Here is a 22,640-nt window from a genome sequence, read left to right on the forward strand (position 1 = left end):
TCATTACGATATGATACCTCCCAGAGTAGTGTGATCAATCAGACCTGCCTATTATGGATCTGCTGTACCACAGTAAATCCGTCATAGTGCAAAATGGTGTTCTGTAGTGGAGAAGCAGCAGAATTATTTCTGTTCCCTGCTCTGGAGGAAAACTGAAGCTCCTGACTTTTTACTCCTTTGCAGTTGGGACAGTTATTTTCTTCCTTTCAGAACAGGTGTGAAATATTCTCACTGATGTGAAAGAAGTCCAACTTAATAGACTCACATGGGTGTGTTTGATTGCCAAGCATAAAAGGCTCTGGTAAATCCAGGCACAAGGCAAGGCATCTCTCCTGCAAGACACTTTGATTCCATTTTCCAGAAACCATTGTGTGATTTGCCAACGTAGTTCAGCCAGTTTTCCTTTTAACACCCATGGGAAATTAAATCAAGAATTAGTGAATTCATCCTTGTCTTCATTTGCACACACTAAATCTGCTATAGAATCTGACACTGCTCAGCAGTTCTTCCTGGAAGGGCTGCATACAAAAATAAAATGCTGTAATCAGATATTAGGTGCATTGAAAGATGTGTTTTGGGAGCCCACACACCATTTGTATTTGCCCCGTGTCCGATTTAGGTCAGTGCTATTTTATTTTTCTTCATTTTCATGGAGGGATAAAAGAGAGAGTTTTTAGAGTATATATTTTTTCCAAACCAACTTTCTGAATTTATAATCACATTTCTTTACTTCAGAGAATAAGTGTGAAGGTTCTTCATCCAGCACTTGCTAGTTGTGCTTGGATGTTGCAAGTTTATTTTTACAAAACATATGTGTAGCATAATGTGAACTAGGATGGAATTTCGGGCTTAAATCCAAATTTCTTCACATTAGTGGCCTTTTTTTTTTTTTTTTTTTGTACTTTTAAACAAGATCTTTGATATTTTGTCCATGCTCATCTACTCTTTTATACTTATCTATGAAACAAGGGCTTGATCACTTTTCTTTGTCTAGCTGCAGCTGTGCAAGCTATAGAGGTTGGTGTTTCCAGCCTTCAGCCCAAATGCTTATTACTGCTTCTCCCATCTCCAGAATTAGCTGCTTGGGTGGGTGTTCTGCAACCCATTTCAGTTTAAATGAGCCAGGTTATCAAAGGCATACAGTTCATATTCTTTAAGTTCAATTAGCTTTTTTTTTTTTTTTTTTTTTTTTCCAGAGAAGAGTTACAAAAAGTCCACATGAATGATTCAAATGTGGTAACCTCTGGTAGCTGGCAGTGACATGCAGCTGTGAGATAAGCCAGCCTAAAAGCAGGGTCCTCCTAAGGGTGCACATCAGTCAGAAGATAAAAGCTCAGGCCTTAGATAGTCAGAAAAATACTGAAGTCAAATACAGAGGTGTTATTCTAACATGGACTTATTAATGCTAAGTAGTATGTTAGACTATAGCTACATTTTTCACTTTGCCCTCTTTTTGCATTGAGAATATTTAAAATAGTGTAGTAGGTAGCATTTTACTCCTGATTAGGCTTATCTAAATCCAGTTGTATGTGGTGGCATGCTGGAAATAAGCGTGTCTGTTACAATGCATGAAGAACAGTGTGGTACTCAAGCATGCCTCTTCCAGAATTTTGGCTCTTTTAAGTTTTTTTTTTTTATGAAAAAATGTAACTCACAGGAGGGTAGACTCTGGACTAAGTTAACTAGAAGATAAAGCAGCTTCATACTAGCTTAGGAACAGTTGATCAGAAAAACAACAGCCGTTTTGCCACTTTTCACCAAATCTCAGAGCATTTGGGCCTACGCTTGCACTGACAGAGCAGAAGTTCTGACTGGTTTATAAGCTTCCCCCTGCAGGGGAGGTTAAAGAAAGTAATAATGTTATATACAAGTTCTAAACACATCAGAATATTAACAGCACTGAGATGCTGGTAAGAACAACATACAGGAAAAAAAAAAAAAAAGAAAGAAATTAAAAGTCAGTGATACTTAGTGTTCTCAGATATTAAGTAATGAACAAGCCTAGCAAAGTGTTAACTGAATAAAAATATCAAAATAAGAAGTGGAGTAAATGAACTGTGCTCCTGCAGTTTCTGCTGTGATGCTTATCATGACCTGCTCCATAGAACAGCATCAAAGATGATTTTAAAAGAGAAATCATGTAGCTTGTTTAGTCTATATATAAAAAACATTTGGGGAATAAATGCATTCAGAATACATTGTAATTAAACACATAAAATACTGAAATGAACAGGAAAATTTTACCTTTTAAATTCCATCTTTATTTCTTGAGAGAAGAGAGCCCTTAAGTATACAAAGCTGCACTGCTACATAGCTTGCAAAACCAGTAATGTTTATCTCAATGGAGTTACTCCAGATATACTGTGCACATGGGAGCTCCTAAAATGAGAATCTGGCTCAGCAAACGTGAAGGTGGAAGGCAGGAGGAGATAAATTTGATATGATTGCAGAACTGTTTTCTTTCCCTGCTGAAGGCTGAGGAGTTGTTATGACACATCTGTTCTGAACACAGAGCAGATAGGAGTTACATGGCGTGCAGTAGTTTTAGCACAACAGATGGAATGGCTTTAATTACAAAAGTAAAGACAAAAGAATGCCAAGTTTCTCACTTCGCTTGTGGTGTAACTTAAGCAATTGTCATCAGCAGGTACCTCATGGGGACACTTGCTTGCCTCTGAGAGTTAGACCCTATTTAATGTTTCATAACAGACATTAATAGAACAGCCTGTTTCAAGTCAATAATATTTTTTTTTCATCTGGTTTCTCTTTTTCTAGGCAAAGCATACCCTTCCTCTCAGAGACCTCGGCCAAGCAGTCCTTTTTCTACTGACAGCAACACCAGTGGAGCTGTCAATCAGAATCAGAGGCCAAGGCCCACTAAAAAACACAAGGGAGGCCGGTTGGACCAACCCCCCTTGCCTCATCGCAGGGAGGGAATAACAGATGGTAAGTGTGGTGGTGGGGAGCCCCTGACAATGGGCTGCAACAAGCGGGTGTGCAGAATGGGGGAGCATAAAACTCTCTTTTAAGGCATGTCCATTACCATGAATTACTTGTTTGGTGAAATGGGGTTGGCAGTATTGCAGTGTGGCAGTGCTAGCAGTGTGGAACCTGGTTAAGTGACTCTTCAAGGAGCTTTTATTTGTTTCAGCTCTGAACAAGTCAGCATCTCTTAGTTTTTTTCAGATCTCAGTATAAATCTTACAAAAAAATAATAATTGTGCTGTATATGAGTTAACATTAAAACGTGACTCATGGGTAATTTCACATTAAATCTAAATAGCCACCACCAGCACTAGCAGCAGATAGTGAATTCCTAAGGAGAAATGTACAGCCAGTCCCACAGTACTCTATTTGGTTTGTGCTGTTTTTCACAGTCACCCACAGCTATAGTAATAAGTGCCATACTTTCATGTGAGGCATGATTCTGCCTCACATCTTGTCTTCCCTGCTTCATTCCTGAAATTCACTGACATCAGTGACTTTGTTTTCCTCTTTCATCTGCATTTCTCTCTGACCACAGCTTTCCATCTAGAAATTTCAGGTGTGTCTGCTCTGCTCTTCTAATCACTAAGATCAGCTCAGCTTTCCATTATCTTTGTCCACCCGGTCTTGAGTTTGGCAAAAGATGCAGTTGCTGTCTGTTACTCTTTGAGGAGGGCTGGATAAGAAGGTGGCCAGCTGACTACCTCCCCCTCTTTTGTTCTGATATGACTGGTCACTGTAAGTGTTGAAATGGTCAGAGGGAACAAGCAGGCAAATGGAAAAACAATGTTAAAGGAGCCACCAAGGATAACTGTAATGCCGAGCAGATGGGAACGTGATCACGTTCCTCATGCTGACCTCTCTTGCAGCTTTCAGGGCAGGGTGATTTTGAGAGCTCAGCTGATCCACCTGCCTCAGTGACACTCCTGACACTGGCTTGACCATGGAAACAAGTGTGATGCCAGTGAGTCTGTCTCCTAATTTTTAGTACACCTCAACAAATCTTCCAGCAGATGTGGAAGGTGTTAAAAAAAAAAATCACTTTAGAATAAAAGTCCTCTGAATTCTAGTAACCATTGCTTGAGAATCCCTTCATTATCTTCTTTTGTCAGGTAGCATGTAATAAATAAATTTGGTAGAGAGCATATTTAGTATGGTTTATTTATTACTCTAGGTGCATGTAAAAATATGTTAACAGTATGCAAGCTGGACTGTGGCCATTAAAACAACCACAGCTCTCCTCTCAGCCGTGTTCATCAGGTATACAGATAGTTTTGCAATATGTTCTGACAGATTCCTTGATTGTCAGACCACAGAGCGTAAAACGGGTTCCAGAAGTGAAAGTCTTTACTAGAAAGGTTATCATTATATCTCATGTTCTGAGACTCACCCTCCCTGCCATATAATTTGAGGAAAGAACTCAAAATAACTTAGACCCTACTCATATGGTTTTCATTGGTTTAAACGTTAATGCCCTCCACTTCTGGATATATTCCAGAAGCCTCCATGCTACACAGATCTATTAAATAGATGTGTCCATGAGAGCAGTAGAAATTCTATAGAAATTCTGGGTGTTGCTTTTGGTGCTGGCAATACTCTTTCTGTGAATACAGTAATTCAACACTTTTGTATGGCATATCCTGTCACACTGAACTATGAACCTTTTGGGCCACAAATTGCGTATACATTTGTGTTTGTAATGCACTAAGTGTGCTGGGACTTTAATCCTTTTTTTATTTTGAGTACTATTACTGTAGGAATATTTATCAATAAGGTGATTATCAGAAGATGGGAATCTAACTCAGGTCGTGAGAGAAGCATGACTCCTCAGGGTGTGACTCCATCATAAAATCTGACATTGTTTTGAATTGGTGAAGGAGAATGAATTTTAAGATTTATTTAAAGAGAGGAATCTTCTATGGTCTTTGATTTATTCTTTATAAAGCATTAACTGTAGTGGAGTTTTTTTAGTATATTTGAGTCAGACCACCAGTGTTATACCCTTATGCTCAACGATCAACCACTCAGGCATAGGCAGTAACAGTAACAACTTTTGTGTGCAGGTAACATAAAATTTTTCTGTTATAAACCTAATTCAAATGCTTACTGTATGTAGTAAAAATGTGTAATGTATTAAAATCATAGAGAATCCTTTCTCATTCTCTCTTACCACAGAAACAAACACAAATTGTACTGTTTTTCCATCTCAAGTGTTACTGAGTCATTAAAGTGTAAAGGCAAGTCTGAGTCATAGCTAAATTTGCAAAAGAACATTTGTCAATTAATGAAGCTAAAGATTGCTGCTGCCACCTGTATGCATGTAAACAAACTAAATTTAGGAACCTGTGGTATACAGAAATTAAAAATGGGAATTGTGTGCTTTGTGTAGAATATTGCAATGAAATTAACAAAGATGTGCAATACTACTGTTCTTAAGCTGCTGTTAGAAAAAAGAAGTAGGAGAGCCTGGGACAGATCCAGCAATTTTGAGCTCAAATTCAGGGCTGTTTATTCAGCCTGGGCCTTCCTGATTTTAGTGGGAAACATCTCTATACATTTTCTCTTGGTTTGGAGTTTTCTCTTGGAGATGTCTCTAATCCATTCCCTTATTACTGCTTCCCCTTGGATTTCTCACATGAGAATATACTTAGTTTGTCAGTCTTATTCAAATTCCCAAGCTGGATGAGTCTTAGCATCCTGTGTTTAGGGCTCATCACATATTGAATATGTCATTTTAAATTTCTATTTCAAGTAAGCTCCAGCTATGTCCTTTCTCTGCCCTTTCTAGTACACTTCCCGAGCACTTCTTCCTTGTTAACTGTAACCATGTGGGATAGTGTAAAGGACCCATGGAACTGTAATGTTTAATGTGTATCACACAGATCCCAGATGTTCTAAGCATATGAGGATACAGCTTCATGCTTACTTTTGACACCAATCCATACAAATCTCCTAAAAGCCTATTTTTTCATTTCCTTCATTCTAAGGTCAGAATCCTCTGGAGACTGATTCTAGACTGAATCATTATATTTGTCCTCCTGTGCAACTTGGTTTTTAACTTCCCTATCCTAAAAGACTTTGGAAACAACAGAAAATCCACAGAGGAAGTTAAAAGCTCTTCCTTAGTTGAACAAAGTGTTTTGTTTGTTTGTTTGTTTGTTTGTTTTTAAAAAAATAGAGAAGTCATAGAGGACATGTAGTTATGGATTAAAATGGAGAACTGTGACTTAAGATTCCTATTAACTTTCTCGCTGTCTTGCTATTGTGTATTACAGATCAATTTTTGCTAAGGTGTGCGGTGGAGAAGTTGCTTACCTACTGATGCTAGAAAATAGTTCAGAGACTTATTAAATGTAGCAGTAATTAACACCCCTAGGAAAACAAATGACTAGCACAGATAGAAAGATATGTCCTTATACTTCTTGGTTTTATAACTTGCTTTTTTTTTTTTTTAGTTAATTATGAGAGGTTGAGCCGAAGCTTAACTGGTGCCTGAATCATTTGGCCTATGTTATGCCTTCTAAAGGAAGGCTGGAGTAATCCCAAGCCAAACATCCATCTGCCTCTGATAAGGCACTCTGATGTCCTACAGCTTTTCAGTCACAATCCCTTCATTACTAAATCAATAAGACCATCACTGCCCCTTTCCTCCTCACCCCTCCCTTCCTTGATACACTTAAAAAATTGCCTTGCAAGTCTGATAATCCTGCCATTAGATGCTGCAAGTGGAAGTTTGGATGGCATCCCACTAGCCTAGGAAGTTACTAGCTCAATATGGATTTTCAGGTGTTTTACCTGGCACCTGGAAGATTAATGTCATGTAAATGGAAGTGCAGTGACAATCAGTGACATTTATCTTTACTGAAAATCCTCCTGAAGTCCCTAATTTTCTACATTCAAATCTTTTCTGGAGTGATTGACATTATGGAATGAGTTTGCTTGCCTCTCTGTGGTAATAAGTCTGCCTGTTAGGGAATGAGAGGACTAAGTCGTCTGATCTCTGTTACCCTTTAGTAGCAGCTGAAATCCCAGTCATTAGCCATCATGTATGTACAGACTTACAAGTGTATGCTGAGACAAATAGATGTCTTTTGCTGGGAAGAGAGATGAGAGGTAGGAAAAGGCGAGACTTCTCTGTGGCATTGGAGACAGAAACTCATAGTTCCAGATGCACGGTGTCTTTATATATGCTCTGACAAGATAACAGAAGATCTGCAGCATAAGATGAGTTGTGGAACAAATCAAAAGACACATTGCCACACAGAGCTCTCCTCCAGCTTCTTTTATTAAAAAGGAAGGGTAGGTGTTAATGTGACAATCAACCTCAGTAAAAAGGTGAAAAAGCGAATGGTTTAGTCAGGTGATGGTTGGCTAGAATTAGTAACCTCCTCTACAGATCTTCTCAGACATATCTGGCATAGTTCAGTAAGCTTGTACTCAGGCTGGAGACAGCTCATATTAATTCTGTAGTCCCTGTAATCCTTCTAGAATTGTGTGAAGCTGTGAAGCTTCATCAGAAAATAACTTTTTTTTTTTTTTTTTTTTTTTTTTTTAATTTCAGCTACCTCAGCCACAGGTCTAAAACACCCAAAGAGCTTCACAAACATGGTTTTTCATTTCATTTCTATTCATCAAGCAATTATTATGCCCATTTTGAGGATATGTAAAAGCAGAAGTCAGGTTAACGTCAAATCAACAGCATAATCCTACTGTAATTCCAGGAGTAACAGATAGATCTAGAACATACAGGACAGGTTAAGTACAGTCTTTGCTTCTCAGTATCTAATTAATAACAACTATTAGATTGCAATTGCTGAAGAAAGGTGCTGTATATTAAGTTTATATAATGCAATAATTTAAACCTTTTTTTTTTTTTCTTTTTTTTTGGTAGTGATACTACTACTTACAATTTTAGTTTATATTAAACTAAATATTTAATCTTGGAAAATTGCATTGTCCAGTGACATGTTATGACTGTGCTTACTGGATTCAATACATCTCCATTGCTTACACATCACAACTTCAGTAATATCTATTTCAGATTGCATAAGCAGATGCCAGTTGTTCTGTACGTTAGCTGGTTATGATTGCAATAAAATCAGTTATAAGAAAAGCCATTTTGGAAGCCAACACTATAAGCAATTTTAACATTGGCAAGCTCCCATACTCTCCTGCTTCCACCTACATTAACTCAAGCATAGTCATTGTCATGAAAGGTCACATCTATATTCATAACTAAAAATTTCTCAAATAAATTAGATCTGCAAATAAAGAATACACCAAACTGGCTAGAAGATTGTTATAAAACCATTCTAGCCAGAAGATAGATATCTTAATCTGGGATATAACACTTCAGCTCTTAAAAAATATACAGAAGCAACATCAGATACAACTTCTTTCTCTTTTAGATACAAATAACCCACACATCTGCACACAGCAACTTTGGAAGCATTTGTGCCCCAAATGTAGGAGACAGAAATACTACCTCTAACAGCAAGGACATGAAGCTTCATATAAAGCTGAAATAGAGGCTTCAAAATAATTTAGCTTCAAAGGCCTCCTCAACAATATATAAAATGAGTTTAAGTCTCACTAGGATTATGAAAATCAGCTCTTTCTACAAGTAAAAGGGTAACTTACTCTTCCATGCCTTTTGAATTCCTTGATGAACCTTCACAACATGAATGTACAAAATAATAGAAAGTGAGGTGTAACCATACCTAGTGTAAACTAACATAGATTTAGTGAAGTTAGTGAGGCTGCATGGATTTATTTATGCATTGACCAGAACGATAATTAAACAACTAAATATAAACTAAATATAAAACAGGTAGCTTATATGGTAGAGTATACTATATGCTCTCCTTTTTCTTTCTTTCTTTTTTTTTTTTAATAATCTAAAGATTTTCTTAACTCTTACTAGTCTATCATATGGTTTATGTGAAAGTCTTACATTTAGATTTGCCATTGTCCAGATTCTATAATTAGCTTGGGTCATGAACTAAAAAACACAGTGTACTTTTGCCTCTGCAAATGTGATTAGAAGCTCTATCACCAATTTTACAAGCATCTTAGTCATAAACTTGAAAAAGGTATGTTGATAGAGAGACCAGGCAGGTGTCTTTCACCTTTCAACTGAAATTGTGTTTTGATTGGTTATATTTGCAAGACTGATAAGCTTAAGAGTGGTGGTATTCTTGTCTGTGAGGACTACAGCTTTTGAGAGAACTTTGAAATTGTACTTGAATAAAATGTTCACTCATTGCTTGTTCCATTTGAACATGCATTTACCAGAGACACATTGATGCATTTTCGGTGACAATAGGTTTTGTGAATAATTCTTTCCCAAGATTTTGTGGATTTTTTTTGGCATCTTGTTGAAGTAACATATTTAGATTTTAAGTGTAAGCCTCAAGCTGAAAATGAAACCCAAAAAAAGGGGGTGATGAAGCAAGCCTCCCAATATGATAGGGGAAAATTACTCTGTCAACTGGCACAGATCTGGTTCTTACAGTTCTTTCTTCTTAGTCGCTACACAAAGAGCCAGATGGAGTATACCCCATGGAAAATAAATATCATTCTTGGAAACGTAAGTCAGGGCTCAGAGTCTATTGATTATTATGGATGTTAGAAAGAGCTAGCAACACAATAACCTGTGGTAGAAAACTAGTGGAAAGTAAACAGACATTTTTGATTAACATGAAATTTCCTCTTTTTAAAATCAGCAGATTCATACCATTTGTGAGGGATTTCTTCTGTTTGTTTCTTTTCAGCATCAAATAGAAGTTCTGTTTGAATTAAAAATTAGTTCATCTAAATCTTATTCACGTTTTTTAGATCTTCCACCACCACCCGACCCGCCTCCTGGTCAGGGTTTAAGGCAGCAAATAGTCCCTGGCCAGCGTGGAGGCTCGGCAGAGAGGAAAGGAAGCTCTCTTGAGAGGCAGCATGCACCCAGCGTAGATGACACAAAGAGCTCCTTGGACCGGCAAGCTAGGACGTCACTAGAGTGGCAGCGGCAAACCCAGGAGTGGATAAGCTCCGCAGATCGCCAAGAGGATTTCAGGAAAGCCCAACACAAGCAAGCATTCGGATCAGGTGCGTGTGCGCTGCACCAAATGAGGCCACGTAGAGGGCTTTTTGAAGCTTTTCAGTTGAGGATTTCTGTATCTGGCTAAGATAGCCTTCCATCCCTGCATTCCCACATTGCTGGGGCTCACGCTAGAAAATGAAAAAGAGACATAGTGAAATTGGAGCTTGTGGTCCAAGTTTTTTCCCTCCTGCAGCCATGAAATCTCATTAGCACCTAACTTGGTGTGTTCTTTGCGGTGTTTTGGCAATTAATAATGTTGTTAAGCATAGCAGTAGGAAAAAGAGGAGCAGTTTCAGGCAGGCAGGAAAGGAGGAAGAGATTTTTAGAGTAGTTTCTGTTAGATGTATTTTTTCATACATACAGGGCTATATTTTCTAGTTCTTTCAACTTGCATCCAAATTGGCAGTTGTTTCAGTATATGTCCTTCTGAACTACTGCCACTCATTCAAACTATATTTATAACACTGTCTTCTCCTTATTCAAGTATATGACAAAATAACATTCATCTCCTAGGCCTAGCAAGATGATAGCATGGGCTTTCACCTTTATACAGGACCTACTTGTTGCTGAGTGCTGACTTTATCTTTTAAATGGATTTCAAGTCTGTAAAAATGTGTAAAGGAGGCAATGATGAACTGGAGTTGCAGTTCTATACCATTTGCAAACCCCTTTTCTCAGCCTGACCACGAGTGAAAGCTGCTGTTTCAGAGCCCCTTACTAGGGTATTTTCTTTAAGCCACTAATTATATGTTATCCTAGTGATGATTAAAGTGATACAAGAAGGCAGTTGTTCAAAGACAATTAACACACAAAAAAATACATGATATGCGGAGCTTTCTTTAGAGCTACACTACTTCTTCAAGTCTGTATGTAGCTGTATTGTAGTGACAATAGACACACTCATATTATTCATCTTTTTTTTTTTTTTTTTCAGATTTTATTCTAATACTAACTTTCCTAGTTAATTTATCACCCTAATATCAATGACATTCTAAAAAAAATAGTAGTATGCTGGCAAAGCTGCCATGGGGGCAGGATTTACTGAGTAAAGTCCTCCTAGGAAATATTGCTATCCATATTAAAGTTTAAACATTTAAAATACAGTACATATTTTAAAATGTAACAGTAATGATACAGTTAATACCCCTTAATCTTTCAGCTGCATAAACAAGTGGTTAGTTGTTCATGTTGCTAAATGATGATGTGAAGTCTCAGTTTAAAAATAGCATTAGTGTGTGAAATTAATGCTACTTGGTGTAATGACAATTTTAACTAAAATGTGCAAGATGTACAAATGTATACAAAATAGCACAATATACTTCATGCATCTTTTTTTTTTTTTTTTGAAATGAATATTAAGTATACTTGTTTGACCTTCTTAACCACAACTTTCCTCCTTTCCTCTACTTTAAGTGTACAAAGAGAAGTTGTCAGTTATTCTGTGACATAGAGGGTACACAGTAGTAAAATTCCCATACTGCATGACTTGCATTTTTTGACCATAAATAAAAAGAACTTGATATTGACACTTCCAGTGCCCTATCTGAGCACTGACTTTAGGGCTGGAGTGTCTTGTTCTTGTCAAATTCAGGATGACCAGGGCAAGTGCTTATCCTTCATGCATGACAGAGGGTTGCTCTAGGAGGTACTGTGGTTTTAAACTGGTGGGACAGGTTCAGACCTTCATACCTGTATGTCTTTCTTCCCATCCCTGCTTCTGCACTATGTCTTTCTTACTCTGTACACTTTTCTCTGTTAGTTTTTTAGAAGGCTGCACTTGGATGGCATGCTTATTTTTTAAATAATATTAGTTGTGCTTCTTCTCTTTTCCTTTATTAATAACAAAGATCTCTGGTAATATGTTCTCTTCCAGTTTTCAAATATTTTCAGAGGGAGTTATCATTAGCTATTAACTTCCGTAAAATAAGTGTCTTGCAGTTAAGGGAGCTTCATTCAGACATTGCCAGGCTTTGGGTGAAACTTTGAAAGCAGATGCTTTATTTTGAAGGTGAATAGAAATAGAATATCTGATGTTGGGAGCAGGTGTCCACTGATTGCATTCAGAATAGACAAGATAGCTGAGTTCCTGCTAATGGCTTAATTGTGGGACAACAGGAGAAGCACATCAAATATGACATTCTCAGCTACCCCTCTACAGAAAGTAGTGCTAAATAAGGTTAAAATAATTTTGACAATATTGGTTATTCTCTTGGGTATATTGGTTAGCCTCTTGGTTATTCTGTTGGGTATAGAAATGTCTTACTTCCCGTGCATACCCAGATTTTGTATAGGATAGAATTATGTTATAGAATAACTTCAGAAAAGGCTCAGTCTTTCAAAGAGAAAGGCGTTGACAAAGCCTCCCCATATTCTTTGCAAGACTGAGGCATGGGGCACTGTCTTGAGAGCTGTCTAATGAAAGTGAGCCTATTCTAAGGACTTTAGACACCTACTTTTCATGTGCTACAACGTTACAGAAAACTTAGCCCTAATTTTATGTTACAATTGCTTATTTTATGGATTACATTTATTTCTGAGGACAGAACAGGTAATTTAACACACCATATGCTCTGTAATGATAATGTACTTTATATTTATTCATGGTCGTTTTTTCTCGATATTTCATTGAACCCAAAGGAGGCCTTATCCCGAGTCCACAAACTAGAAAAACAAATCAGTTGACCATATATGTCATCTTCAGACTCTTTTGTAATGCTAGTGACTTTTCCTTCTATCCTTTAAAAATATATCCAGCTTTCTGCTAAACTGATTTATGTTGCTTGCTTTATTGCTGCCTTAATGCAAGCTGTTCCATATTTCAGCCAGCCTTTGGAAAGCAGGTTTGCATCAGATTCTGTTGTTAGGAGTTGATATATAAAGAACAGGTAACATAATTTAGGAGGCTTTGGCTGTTAAATGGCATTTTACTATGTCTTTTAAGCAATTCCTTACATTTCAGCAAGGGCAACACAGTCATAGCACAAAACGCTGATAATGTCCTTATGTCCTGCAGTGCAAATATTCTGGTCCCTTGGGCAGAGCCATAGGGAGATACTTCGGCAGAGAAAGAAGTCGGCTGTCTGCCCTCTTCTGCAACAGATTTATCTTATGAAAAGGTTCTGTTCAATAGGAGATCATATGGGGAATTCATGTATCCTACACACTTGTGTTGGTTGACACAGAGAAGAAAGTCCTGTGTCTCCTCCACAAATATGTTCTCGTTTAGCGTTTCCCTAAGTTAATTGTGTGCCCCTGCTGCAGCCAAGGCAAAGGCTTCGAGATTGTGAATAAAAGCATTTTTATCTTCTCTTCCTTTCCAGTCATCCCCACCTACTTTTCTTTCTGCTCCCTGTCAAAGAAAGTACGTTTCTCCCCATCAGATTGTTTAAGAGTGAAAACAATGGAAAATAGAATATTAAAAAAGCAACAGCAACAACAACAAAACACCTTTTAGCCCAGATTCAATTGAAAAAAAAAATGAAGATTCAAGCAGGAGATATTCTACTGATTTCAGAAAGAGCAATTTTTGTGTTTAAGGCTAAGGATATATACTTAGATTCTATCTTGATTCAAACAATTTAGCAACGTCTTTTTCTTCTGCTTCTAAGACAGCAAAAGTGGATCATACGCAACAAAGAAAATAGTTCTTCTATTTCAGTGTTAAATCAGTGCTGCTGTTTTGCTTCTTAGATCAGGATTATTACAACAATATGCCCCAGAAACTCTAATCAGATGAGATGTCTTGTTTTACTTGATGCTATGTAAAGATATTCAGTCCTGTGTTTTATTGAGTATTAATGCCACTCTTGCAAGCAGTTCATTATTATAGGTCTTTCCTAAGAGGTGAAGTGAGCAAAAGTGAACCTTTTCCTCATAACAGAATATGAAACAAGCTGCAAGATTTACTCACCCCAAATATTACAACTGCTAATGTTATGTGTAATACAATATTTTCCAATGTAATTCACAGCCAGTTAAAAAAAAATCTTCAGCGTACTTTGCTTCATTAGAAATTACTGAGCTGCTGGAAGCTAATTAAATTAGCTGATATTGTAGTTTTTTATCTAAATTGATTGAGGTAATGTTACCATAATTTAAACTAAAGAAAAGGAAAAAGCATATTCATGTAGGCTTGAAGCAAAAATCTAATTATAGCTGCATTGTTTTGGAAATTGTATGTGTATCCATTTTTATTAAACAATCTATGATTCGTGATCTATTACCTCATAATGAATCTAGGCTTTTTATAATTAATACAAACTAACTTGTGCATTTACAAGAAAGAAAGATTAAACTCATGCTTTTTTTTGTTTGGTTGGTTTTGGTCTGTGGGGTACAACGAGCTGTGTATTTTCTTTGGTGAAATGGCTATACTGTAAAGGAAGATAAAAGATAGATACCTGAAAGCAGGGAATGAATATGATGAACAGAATAGCTTGTTTATTTCTAGTGTATTGATTTTGTTTTGTTTTGCTTTTCTAGAAGAGGCACTGGTACCTTATAGTAAACCTAACTTCCCATCCCCTGGCGGACACAGCTCTTCAGGAACAGCTTCTTCTAAAGGATCGACCGGACCTAGAAAAGGTGAAGTCTTGCGAGGAGGTCACCAACGCAATGCCAGTGACCTTCTTGATATAGGCTATGTGGGATCAAACAGTCAAGGACAGTTTACTGGTGAATTATGTAAGTTTATCTCTAGCTATAGTTCGAACTCTCAAATACACAAAAAGACACAAATTATAAATCCATTGTGAAGAGAGGAGGAATTTCAGTGTGATAATCAGATTAAATTTTATCAAGATATTTTTGACTTCTGAGGTCTTTTTCCTTTGATGACAACCAAATGAAGTTCATGTGCTGTTTCACTTGAACCAGTCCAAATCTTTTTAAGTAATGCCAAGGTTATCTACATAGTACATCTTTAAATGTGTAGTAGTAGTGAAATTGGAAACAGTGTCAAAATTAAATAGAAATTCTAATATTCTAGAATTTTCTTTGCAAAGTAAAAAAAAAAAAAAAAAAAGTATTGGAGATTTTTCTCAGAGGAGTGAATGAAAACTGAACTTCCTGGTCATAGTGGCAAGGTTGTGCCTTTTCCTAAAAGGTTGTGTTTTTCCTAAACTAACAAGGTTGTGCTTTTCCTAAACTTTCTGTTGCTTGTTGAGTAGTGTTCTGCTCTTGGATATGGGTCCTGTTTTTCAGCTGTGCTACCCAGTTTCTCAGTTATATATCCCAGCTCCTTCCTCAGTTTTCCTGGCCAGAGGAATTATTTTCCAAATTTTTTTTTATTATTACTCAGTATCTGTTAAACCTTGATAGAACCACACTAATGCTGCACACATAATGGTGGTACTAAATGCCTGAAAGGTTTGAGTCTCTTGCTTGAAGAAGTATGCCAACATCTAACCTAGCTCAGGCATATTGGTATTTTTACTAGTAAAAGCAATGTAGTTGTTGGCATGTCTGCCTCCTATTTGCGGCAGTCAAACTCTCAGTACCTACCTACTGTTACCTCCCAGTAGCTTGTAAGAGAGCTGTTGGTGATTCACACACCCTGAAATGTGCTATCTCAGGTATGGATATGGTGTTGGTAAGTGCTGAATTTTAGCATCCATCACTTTTCATCTTAGCAATTAACTCCCTTCTCCCAACCTACTGAATATTCATCTTGTGCTGCAGTAATATTGCCATAGGCTTTGGTTTGTGTTTTTATTGTTTTGTTTTGTTTTTCTCCTTATTACAACTTCTTTCTTTCTCTCTGTTTCTTTCTATAGAGTAGTTGAGAAGACACATTGCAAGCTGCTCTGATGGACCATCAGGTCTGAACTCATGGAAGTGATGACACTAAACAGTGCAATGAACATTTTCTTTATTTATGTACTATTAAAAGAACTGTAAATGCAATGTAAAGACACACAGCCACACATATCCCACAGATAATTTACTTGTGTTCTTCTCTTTAATACACCATTCACCTTAAACTATTCCTTGTCAGGAGTATAAAAAAAGAAAAAAAAAAATCACCCTCCAGGATGAAAAGGGTTTCCTTCTGTATATAATTTCTTTTGTTGCATTGCTATGCAAGTTCACCTTCTTTTTAGCTATGTTCATATTCATGTCTGTTTTTATTGGTCTGTTGTACTATATGTGAATTAATAGGCTGTGGTGCCATATATTAACTTTTAATTGTGTAACTTTTATGTTTAAAGTTTGCACTGCAATTTTATTTGGTGATAAGCACAAAACTTTACTCCTCATGACATGAAGAAAAAAAAGAGACTGAATGTGTGAAGAAGGTTTACGTACTGTAAGCTACTTTGGATAATGCTGGGTGTAAAGGAGTATGTTAGGTGGTTTTCCATTGGGGTGTAGAAATGAGAAAGTGACAGGCAAAACTGATGTCAGTGAAGACATCAGAGACCGATTTAAATCTTTTAAAAGCAGGCAACATAGCTGCTCTTCCAATTTAAGAAGGGGTCAAAAGTTAGAACTGTTTGTTTAAAGAGTGAATATGAAAATTAACAGTAGCATAAGGTGGCCTAGACCCTTTCACTAGAATGATACCCTTAGTATCCATTTTTAGCCATCCAATGCCGCTAAGTAAAGAGAAGAAAAAGAAATCTTGCTACAAACAAAAGAAATTAAGGTGTTTCACTAAAGCTGTTTTATATTGCAGTTTGGAAAGAATTATCATTAATTTCTGCAACCTAAAATAAAAGTCAGAAATTTCCCAGGAGTAACAAACTGTATAAACTCAAGGAATACCTAGTAAGTAGTTAAGGATGCAATTTTATTAAGACTGCTTATTATTCAGGCTGCTTCCAAAAAAATAAATGTCAGAGTATCTTATTTCGTCTTTCCAATACATGTACAGTACATTAGAGGATAGAGCTGCACCACTGAAATTCATGACATTAATTGTTTTGATGCAGTCTAGACAAACTTTCATGTTCTTTTACCTGAAGTTTGTGAGAGCTAAAGCTGAATTCACTAAATTTTAGTGTTTGGAAGGAAAATAACAGTCAAATTATTTTCAGCTTGCATTAAAGATATTACTTGAGATACAATGCATCCAAAAAATTGGATATTAGCAAAGAAAATCTTTGACTTTTTTTTTTTTTTTTTTTATGAGTGGCTTCACACCCTACTATGATGAGGAAATAATGCATGTTTATACACTTTTTAATAAACCAAACTCTGTAAGTGGACATTAATGACAGCATCCTGTCTCTTCAATAATTTTCATGACTTTGTCCAAATCTTCTGTACCTCTCAAATCTCAATGAGAAAATTGTCAACTTTTCTTAGAATATGGTATGTGGGTAGCCCACTCATTTGATGCTTAATTTAAATATTGCATCCTACAGCTTATTTCTGTTAGTTATCTGACCATAAACACTAGTTTCCATTTGAATACCTTTTTCGTATAACCAGTCTATGTTGTTTTATATATTGCCTTGGAGCTCACCAGTATTAAGGACACTTTTAGTAATGGCAGAATTTTAGAAAAGTAAATTAAAATGCTAAATATGTGTTGCTTTTCATTTCATTAACTTGTTCCATGATAAGATAAAACACTACAGCCATCAGCTATAACTCAGCACTATCAAATATAAAAAAAAATGCTAGTTGACTTCCTTAAGGTCAAGATCGTTATTTAGCAAGTTACGAACCAAAAAAAAATAATAATAATAATAATTTGAGAGAAAAGAATGCATTTATCTCTATATGTGACCAATAAGAATAAGTAATTTTCCTGCTTGTTAAGTCATTATAGTTAAAACCATGGCTTAAAAATGTGCAAAAATGTTCAAGCAAGATAAAGAAGGCATCGTATATAAATATGAATGATTTTTTTACGTTGTTATTATCATATGAAGAGAAGATTATTTGGGGTACAATTCAAATTGAATTCTCCTGAAAATGTTTAACTAAGTAGAATATTTTTTCTGTCAATTTGAAAGCTTGTGCTGAGCTTTGGTGGAACACCTTACTATATTCTATTTAAAATTCAGTATCATTAGACATTGATAAAGTCATCCCAATTACTTTCAAATATGTGTTTTATCTCTTCCACTGGAAAGTAAATGTGTGTCAGTATTAAAGCTGTGCAGTACCATGATACTCACTAACTTGTCCATCTGCTTCTGTACATTTTTGTTCATTAATAATTTGCTTACAATATTACATGAGGTGTTGTTGTGTATCTCAAAGTGTCTCCATTATCTTACAGGTGATGTCTCTTCTTTTTTTCTCTCTCTCTTTTCTATACAGTGTATTTCCAATGAACCACAGTACATATTTTTTAAAATGCCATTTAATTTACTATTTTAAAAGAAGTATTCTTTTTTTTTTAAAAAAAGAAAACATTTATTGTGAATAATGTGTTTAAAGAAAAGGGATGTTGTGGCAGCACTTAGAATTGTTTTTTTATTATTATTTTTTTTTAAATACAAAACTGTTTATTGGCTACAGTTGGTTCACGAAAAAGTATGACCTCTTAATGTGTTTCATTGGTATTGTTAGTGCAGCAAAGTTTAATTGGCATAAAAAGTTGGTTAATAGTACTGTTGAAGTGTGTATTGTATATTTACTGGGGAAAAAATAAAACATATTCACATTTCAAATCTACGTTAAAAGACCTTGAGTAAGGACTCAATATGTGAAAATCCAAACTGGAAACAATCAGGCAATAATAACATAGACTGAGCTATAATCATCACTGTCCACTTACAGGTAACAAGGATCATTTTATAACATGTTTTCTGAACTAAGCTAATAGTTGTCTTATTAGTAGCCTGATGGCATCACCTGCCATAGGGATTTCTGATGAAGATTCTCTACGTTGAGAATAGTTGTACCAATGAAATTGCACTGATGCAGCTATTCTAGTGATACATTTGCATCTTTACTGTCAATGTACTGTACAGTACAGTACTGTACAGTACAAGCTTACTTTGTTTAAAGCCCATAATGTAGTACACATGTAAAAACCTGTGCTTAGCAGGTCTGAACCCCTTGACCTGGGGTTTTGTATTGGTGGAGCTACTGCCAATCCAGTACAGGGTGTCCACAGAATGTGGATAGGTGCTAGGTCAATTTTTCTCAATCTTTGCATTGAATATATGCTCAATTTTTAATGTGGGAGGGCTGAAGAGTAAAATAATAAATTGTTACATGTACTTCAGTGGTGTATTGCTACCATTTCAGTGATGCAAACAGACTTTTTTGTTATTTAATATTTCTCAAGTCCTTATCCAAGTCAGTTAACCTTCTGAGTAACTTTTGGCTGTCACCTGAAATTCCTTGGGAAAAAAAATACAAAAAAAAAGAAAAAAAAAAAAAAGAAAAAAAAGAAAAAGAAAAAAAAAAGGAGCATGGAATGTTTTAAGTATATTGATTTAACTATAAGCCAATGTAAAAGGAAGACGTGACTGTTAAAAAGAATAATATGCTGGTTTATGCATTGGCAGTCAGGAGAAAAGATGTATACTAGGGCTGGGAAAGAGTCCTCACAACTGACAAAGGAAAGGTACTCAGGTTGGGGGAGATTCTGTCAGAAACTGTTCGTGTTTTTTCTTTTTGTTTGTTTGTTTGTTTGTTTTTAAATAGAGGCAACTCCTTTGGATTTTCTACAATGTAATTTTTTTTTTCTCATGTTGTTTTTTATTTATTTTTTTATTTTTTTTTAATGATTAACAGCCTTGGGAAATTTTAGCAGGGGAGCTAGAAGGAGAAAGTTGTCCTATTTTTATGAAGTCTGCGGGGAATTTGTTTGCAGAGGGGAGGATTTTTTTAATTTCATTTTTATTTTTTTTAACGTTATGGTTTTTTTTCCATCTATCTGGAACACATTAGCTAAAAATAAATTATTTTCAAAAACCATGTGGGCAATGGACACTTCATTTAGGAGGTACATTCAAGCAGCAGGAAATATAGCAAAGAAGAAGAGTTATGCTGATTTAGAATCAGCCAGGTCCACGTCAGTTTCTCATGTAACTCTGAACTGCTGATACTATGTAAGAGCTTCATTGCTTTAAGTGTCCATGTCACAATAAATTACCAAAATTTAGTGTCTTTGGGACACTAAATCTGGTCCTTTGTTTTAAATGCGTGGTCAACCCAGGTCAATGGAACTGAAATACACTCAGGGTGTGTGAGACTCCATCCCTGATTGTTCCCACCCCAGCAGTCTGCTGCTGCCAAGCAGATGTGGCAGCAGTCTCAGCAGGCACCACGGGACCCCTTCCCTAGGCACCTTGTAAGGCAGCTTGTACCTTAGCAAGGACAAAGTCTGTCAAGGCAGGGAAAGTCTCCAGCAAGTTAGTCACTGCAGACTTTCACCTTGGGACTGCAGATCAGGCAAGTCTCATGTTTTGGGACCACCCTCTCCAGTCCTTGTGTTAGTGCTGTCCTGAAGGCATGTACACTTGGTGCTGCCTCTCTCTCTGGATCCAAGGCATCTGGCACAGGGGCTGCAAGAAAAGAGGTGTGGAGGGGCTGGGGATCATGCAGAGCTCTGCATGTCTTGAGTGGCTGGATGTGTGCCCTGCTGTCTGGAGAGGGCCAGGGATCACAGGAGAGCAGTGGTACCCAACCATCCGCTCTGACCTTTCTACCATGTTTCCCTGCTTCTGTTTTAGACTGACCTCTTGCCCTGCCAGGTGCTCTTACACCCAAAATAATACGTATGGCTTAGAGACATCTGGTGGGACCCAGAGGAGACTCTTGGCTATTCCTACATGCTGTGAATGTGGGCAGTTACTGGATGTCTGGGGAGAGCTGGCTCTGAGCTCTGGTGCTGTTGTAAGGACTAGCTTGCTCTCTAACCTGCCTTTATGTAACTGTTCAGCTGCATCCAGGAAGGCCCCAGCAGAAAACAGATTCTTTGAGCATGCCTCAGCACTGCAGTCTCTTTTTTGACTTGAGACTCCTCATTCAGTCTGGCACAGACCATCCTGAATTTGATGCCTCTGTCTCACCACATGGCTTGAGGACTGAAAATTGCATATGATGACAGTTAGGCCAGTGATGTTGTTGTTCCTCTCTATGCAGCAGAATGAAAAAAAAAAAAAAAAAAAAAAAAGAAAAACGACTGTCACTTTAACAGAAAACTTTTAAAACAATCCTCAAAAATCCAAAACCAAAGCATTTGAGATGTACATGTTTGCTTTTGTTTGGGTTTTGGTATTGGTTTTGTTTTCCTTTTCCTAGCTACCATTGAAATTGCTTTTTTTTTTTTTTTTTTAATTAGCTGCTGAACTCTTCCCTCCTATTCTCTAGTACTTTCAGCTGTAAATAGGTTATGAAATAGGTTATGACATAGCAAATAATTACATTTGTGTACTTTCTGTGTTATAACTTTCAACAGCAAGGTCCACAGTTGCATTCACTTCAATTGATCAAAGCCAGATGGGGATTAAATGTGTTTTTTGTTGTTGTTTTGTTGTTGTTGTTTTCTAAAAAGGCCTGCAACTATTTGAGCTGATATTTGTTCCCCATTTATGCTGATCAGTGCATCTTTTGACTTCAAGGATGCCATTAGTAATTCTTGTTTGTGTTCAAAAGCAGGAGTCCATTGTGCAGCACTTGGAGAGCCACTCGGATGCAGGTAAAGAATATAACAGCTTGAGCAAGTGCTAATTAGAACCAATTAAACTTAATTGACCTCCTTTGGCAGTAAAATGCATAATAGAACTTGCTCTGTCCTTGCAAAATGGAGATCTCGCCTCTAAGCATGAGAGTGAAGCGCAGTTTCATGTATCAGCCTGTAGTAATTATGTGGGTATAACAACCAGGAAGCCGCTTGCTCCAATTTGTTCTAATAACTGAGCTCTACTGTATCAGGGCAGTGCAATAAAAGTAAGATTTCTGGTTCAGTCTAAAAACCTAATTTCTACAGAGCAAATGAGCATCCCAAGATACTAATACTAATCTCTAGGAATGAATTGGCAGAAAAATACAGAGTCTCTTTTATAGGTAAGTAATGGTGTGAGCATAATAAAAGGCAATTATATGCCTGCAAGCTGGAAATGGCTCTGATGCTGAGGGGCTGTGTTTCTCCTGAGGTGTATGCCACAGGGTGCCTTGTCCTTTCTGAATGAGCTATCTGCAGTTCAGCACAGGTCCTGCTGCATCATGCAAGGAGGTGTCCTGTGGGCTTTCACTCAGAAGGGGGCAGTGGCACCCATTTGAGGTTTGCGGTTCTGTGGTACTGGGACACGGCGAGGGTGTGTGCACCACTTCTGTGGCCTCCGGTGTGGACATAGCCAGAAGTATCAAAATAGAAATGGGGAGAGAGGGAGAGTATGAAGGGTGGGGAACCTAAAACTGTATGAACTCAAAGGCATCAATGGTGAGTGCTCAACTATACAACCCTGTGAAAACCCCTTCTTATTAGTAAAAGACAATTAATCCATTTTCAATGACCATGCTTTGCTGACTTTTTTCCTTATCAGGGCCCGAATGCGACTGATTTTGCTGCTAACTTGGCCTTACTATTAACAGCAATAAAGGTGTTAGTCAGGTGGGGACTTTGATGTGACCAGTAGCATCACTCTTG

At 37.0% G+C, this 22,640-nt stretch overlaps 1 protein-coding gene across 7 annotated transcripts in view; it reads left to right on the forward strand.

Moving 5' to 3' along the window:
* Positions 1–21,170, forward strand: part of ROBO2 (roundabout guidance receptor 2) — an 897,160-nt gene extending 875,990 nt beyond the window's left edge. For all 7 annotated transcript variants that reach the window (XM_084538901.1, XM_084538898.1, XM_084538899.1 and 4 more), the window contains 4 exons: positions 2,776–2,946; positions 9,823–10,083; positions 14,561–14,761; positions 15,853–21,170. In XM_084538901.1, coding sequence (XP_084395027.1) covers positions 2,776–2,946; positions 9,823–10,083; positions 14,561–14,761; positions 15,853–15,854 — 635 coding nt within the window. In that variant the 3' untranslated portion in view covers positions 15,855–21,170. The remainder of the gene's footprint in view (positions 1–2,775; positions 2,947–9,822; positions 10,084–14,560; positions 14,762–15,852) is intronic.
* The last annotated feature ends 1,470 nt before the right edge of the window (positions 21,171–22,640 follow it).

This window comes from Aythya ferina (assembly GCF_964211825.1).
Source record: "Aythya ferina genome assembly, chromosome: 1".
Lineage (NCBI taxonomy): Eukaryota > Metazoa > Chordata > Aves > Anseriformes > Anatidae > Aythya > Aythya ferina.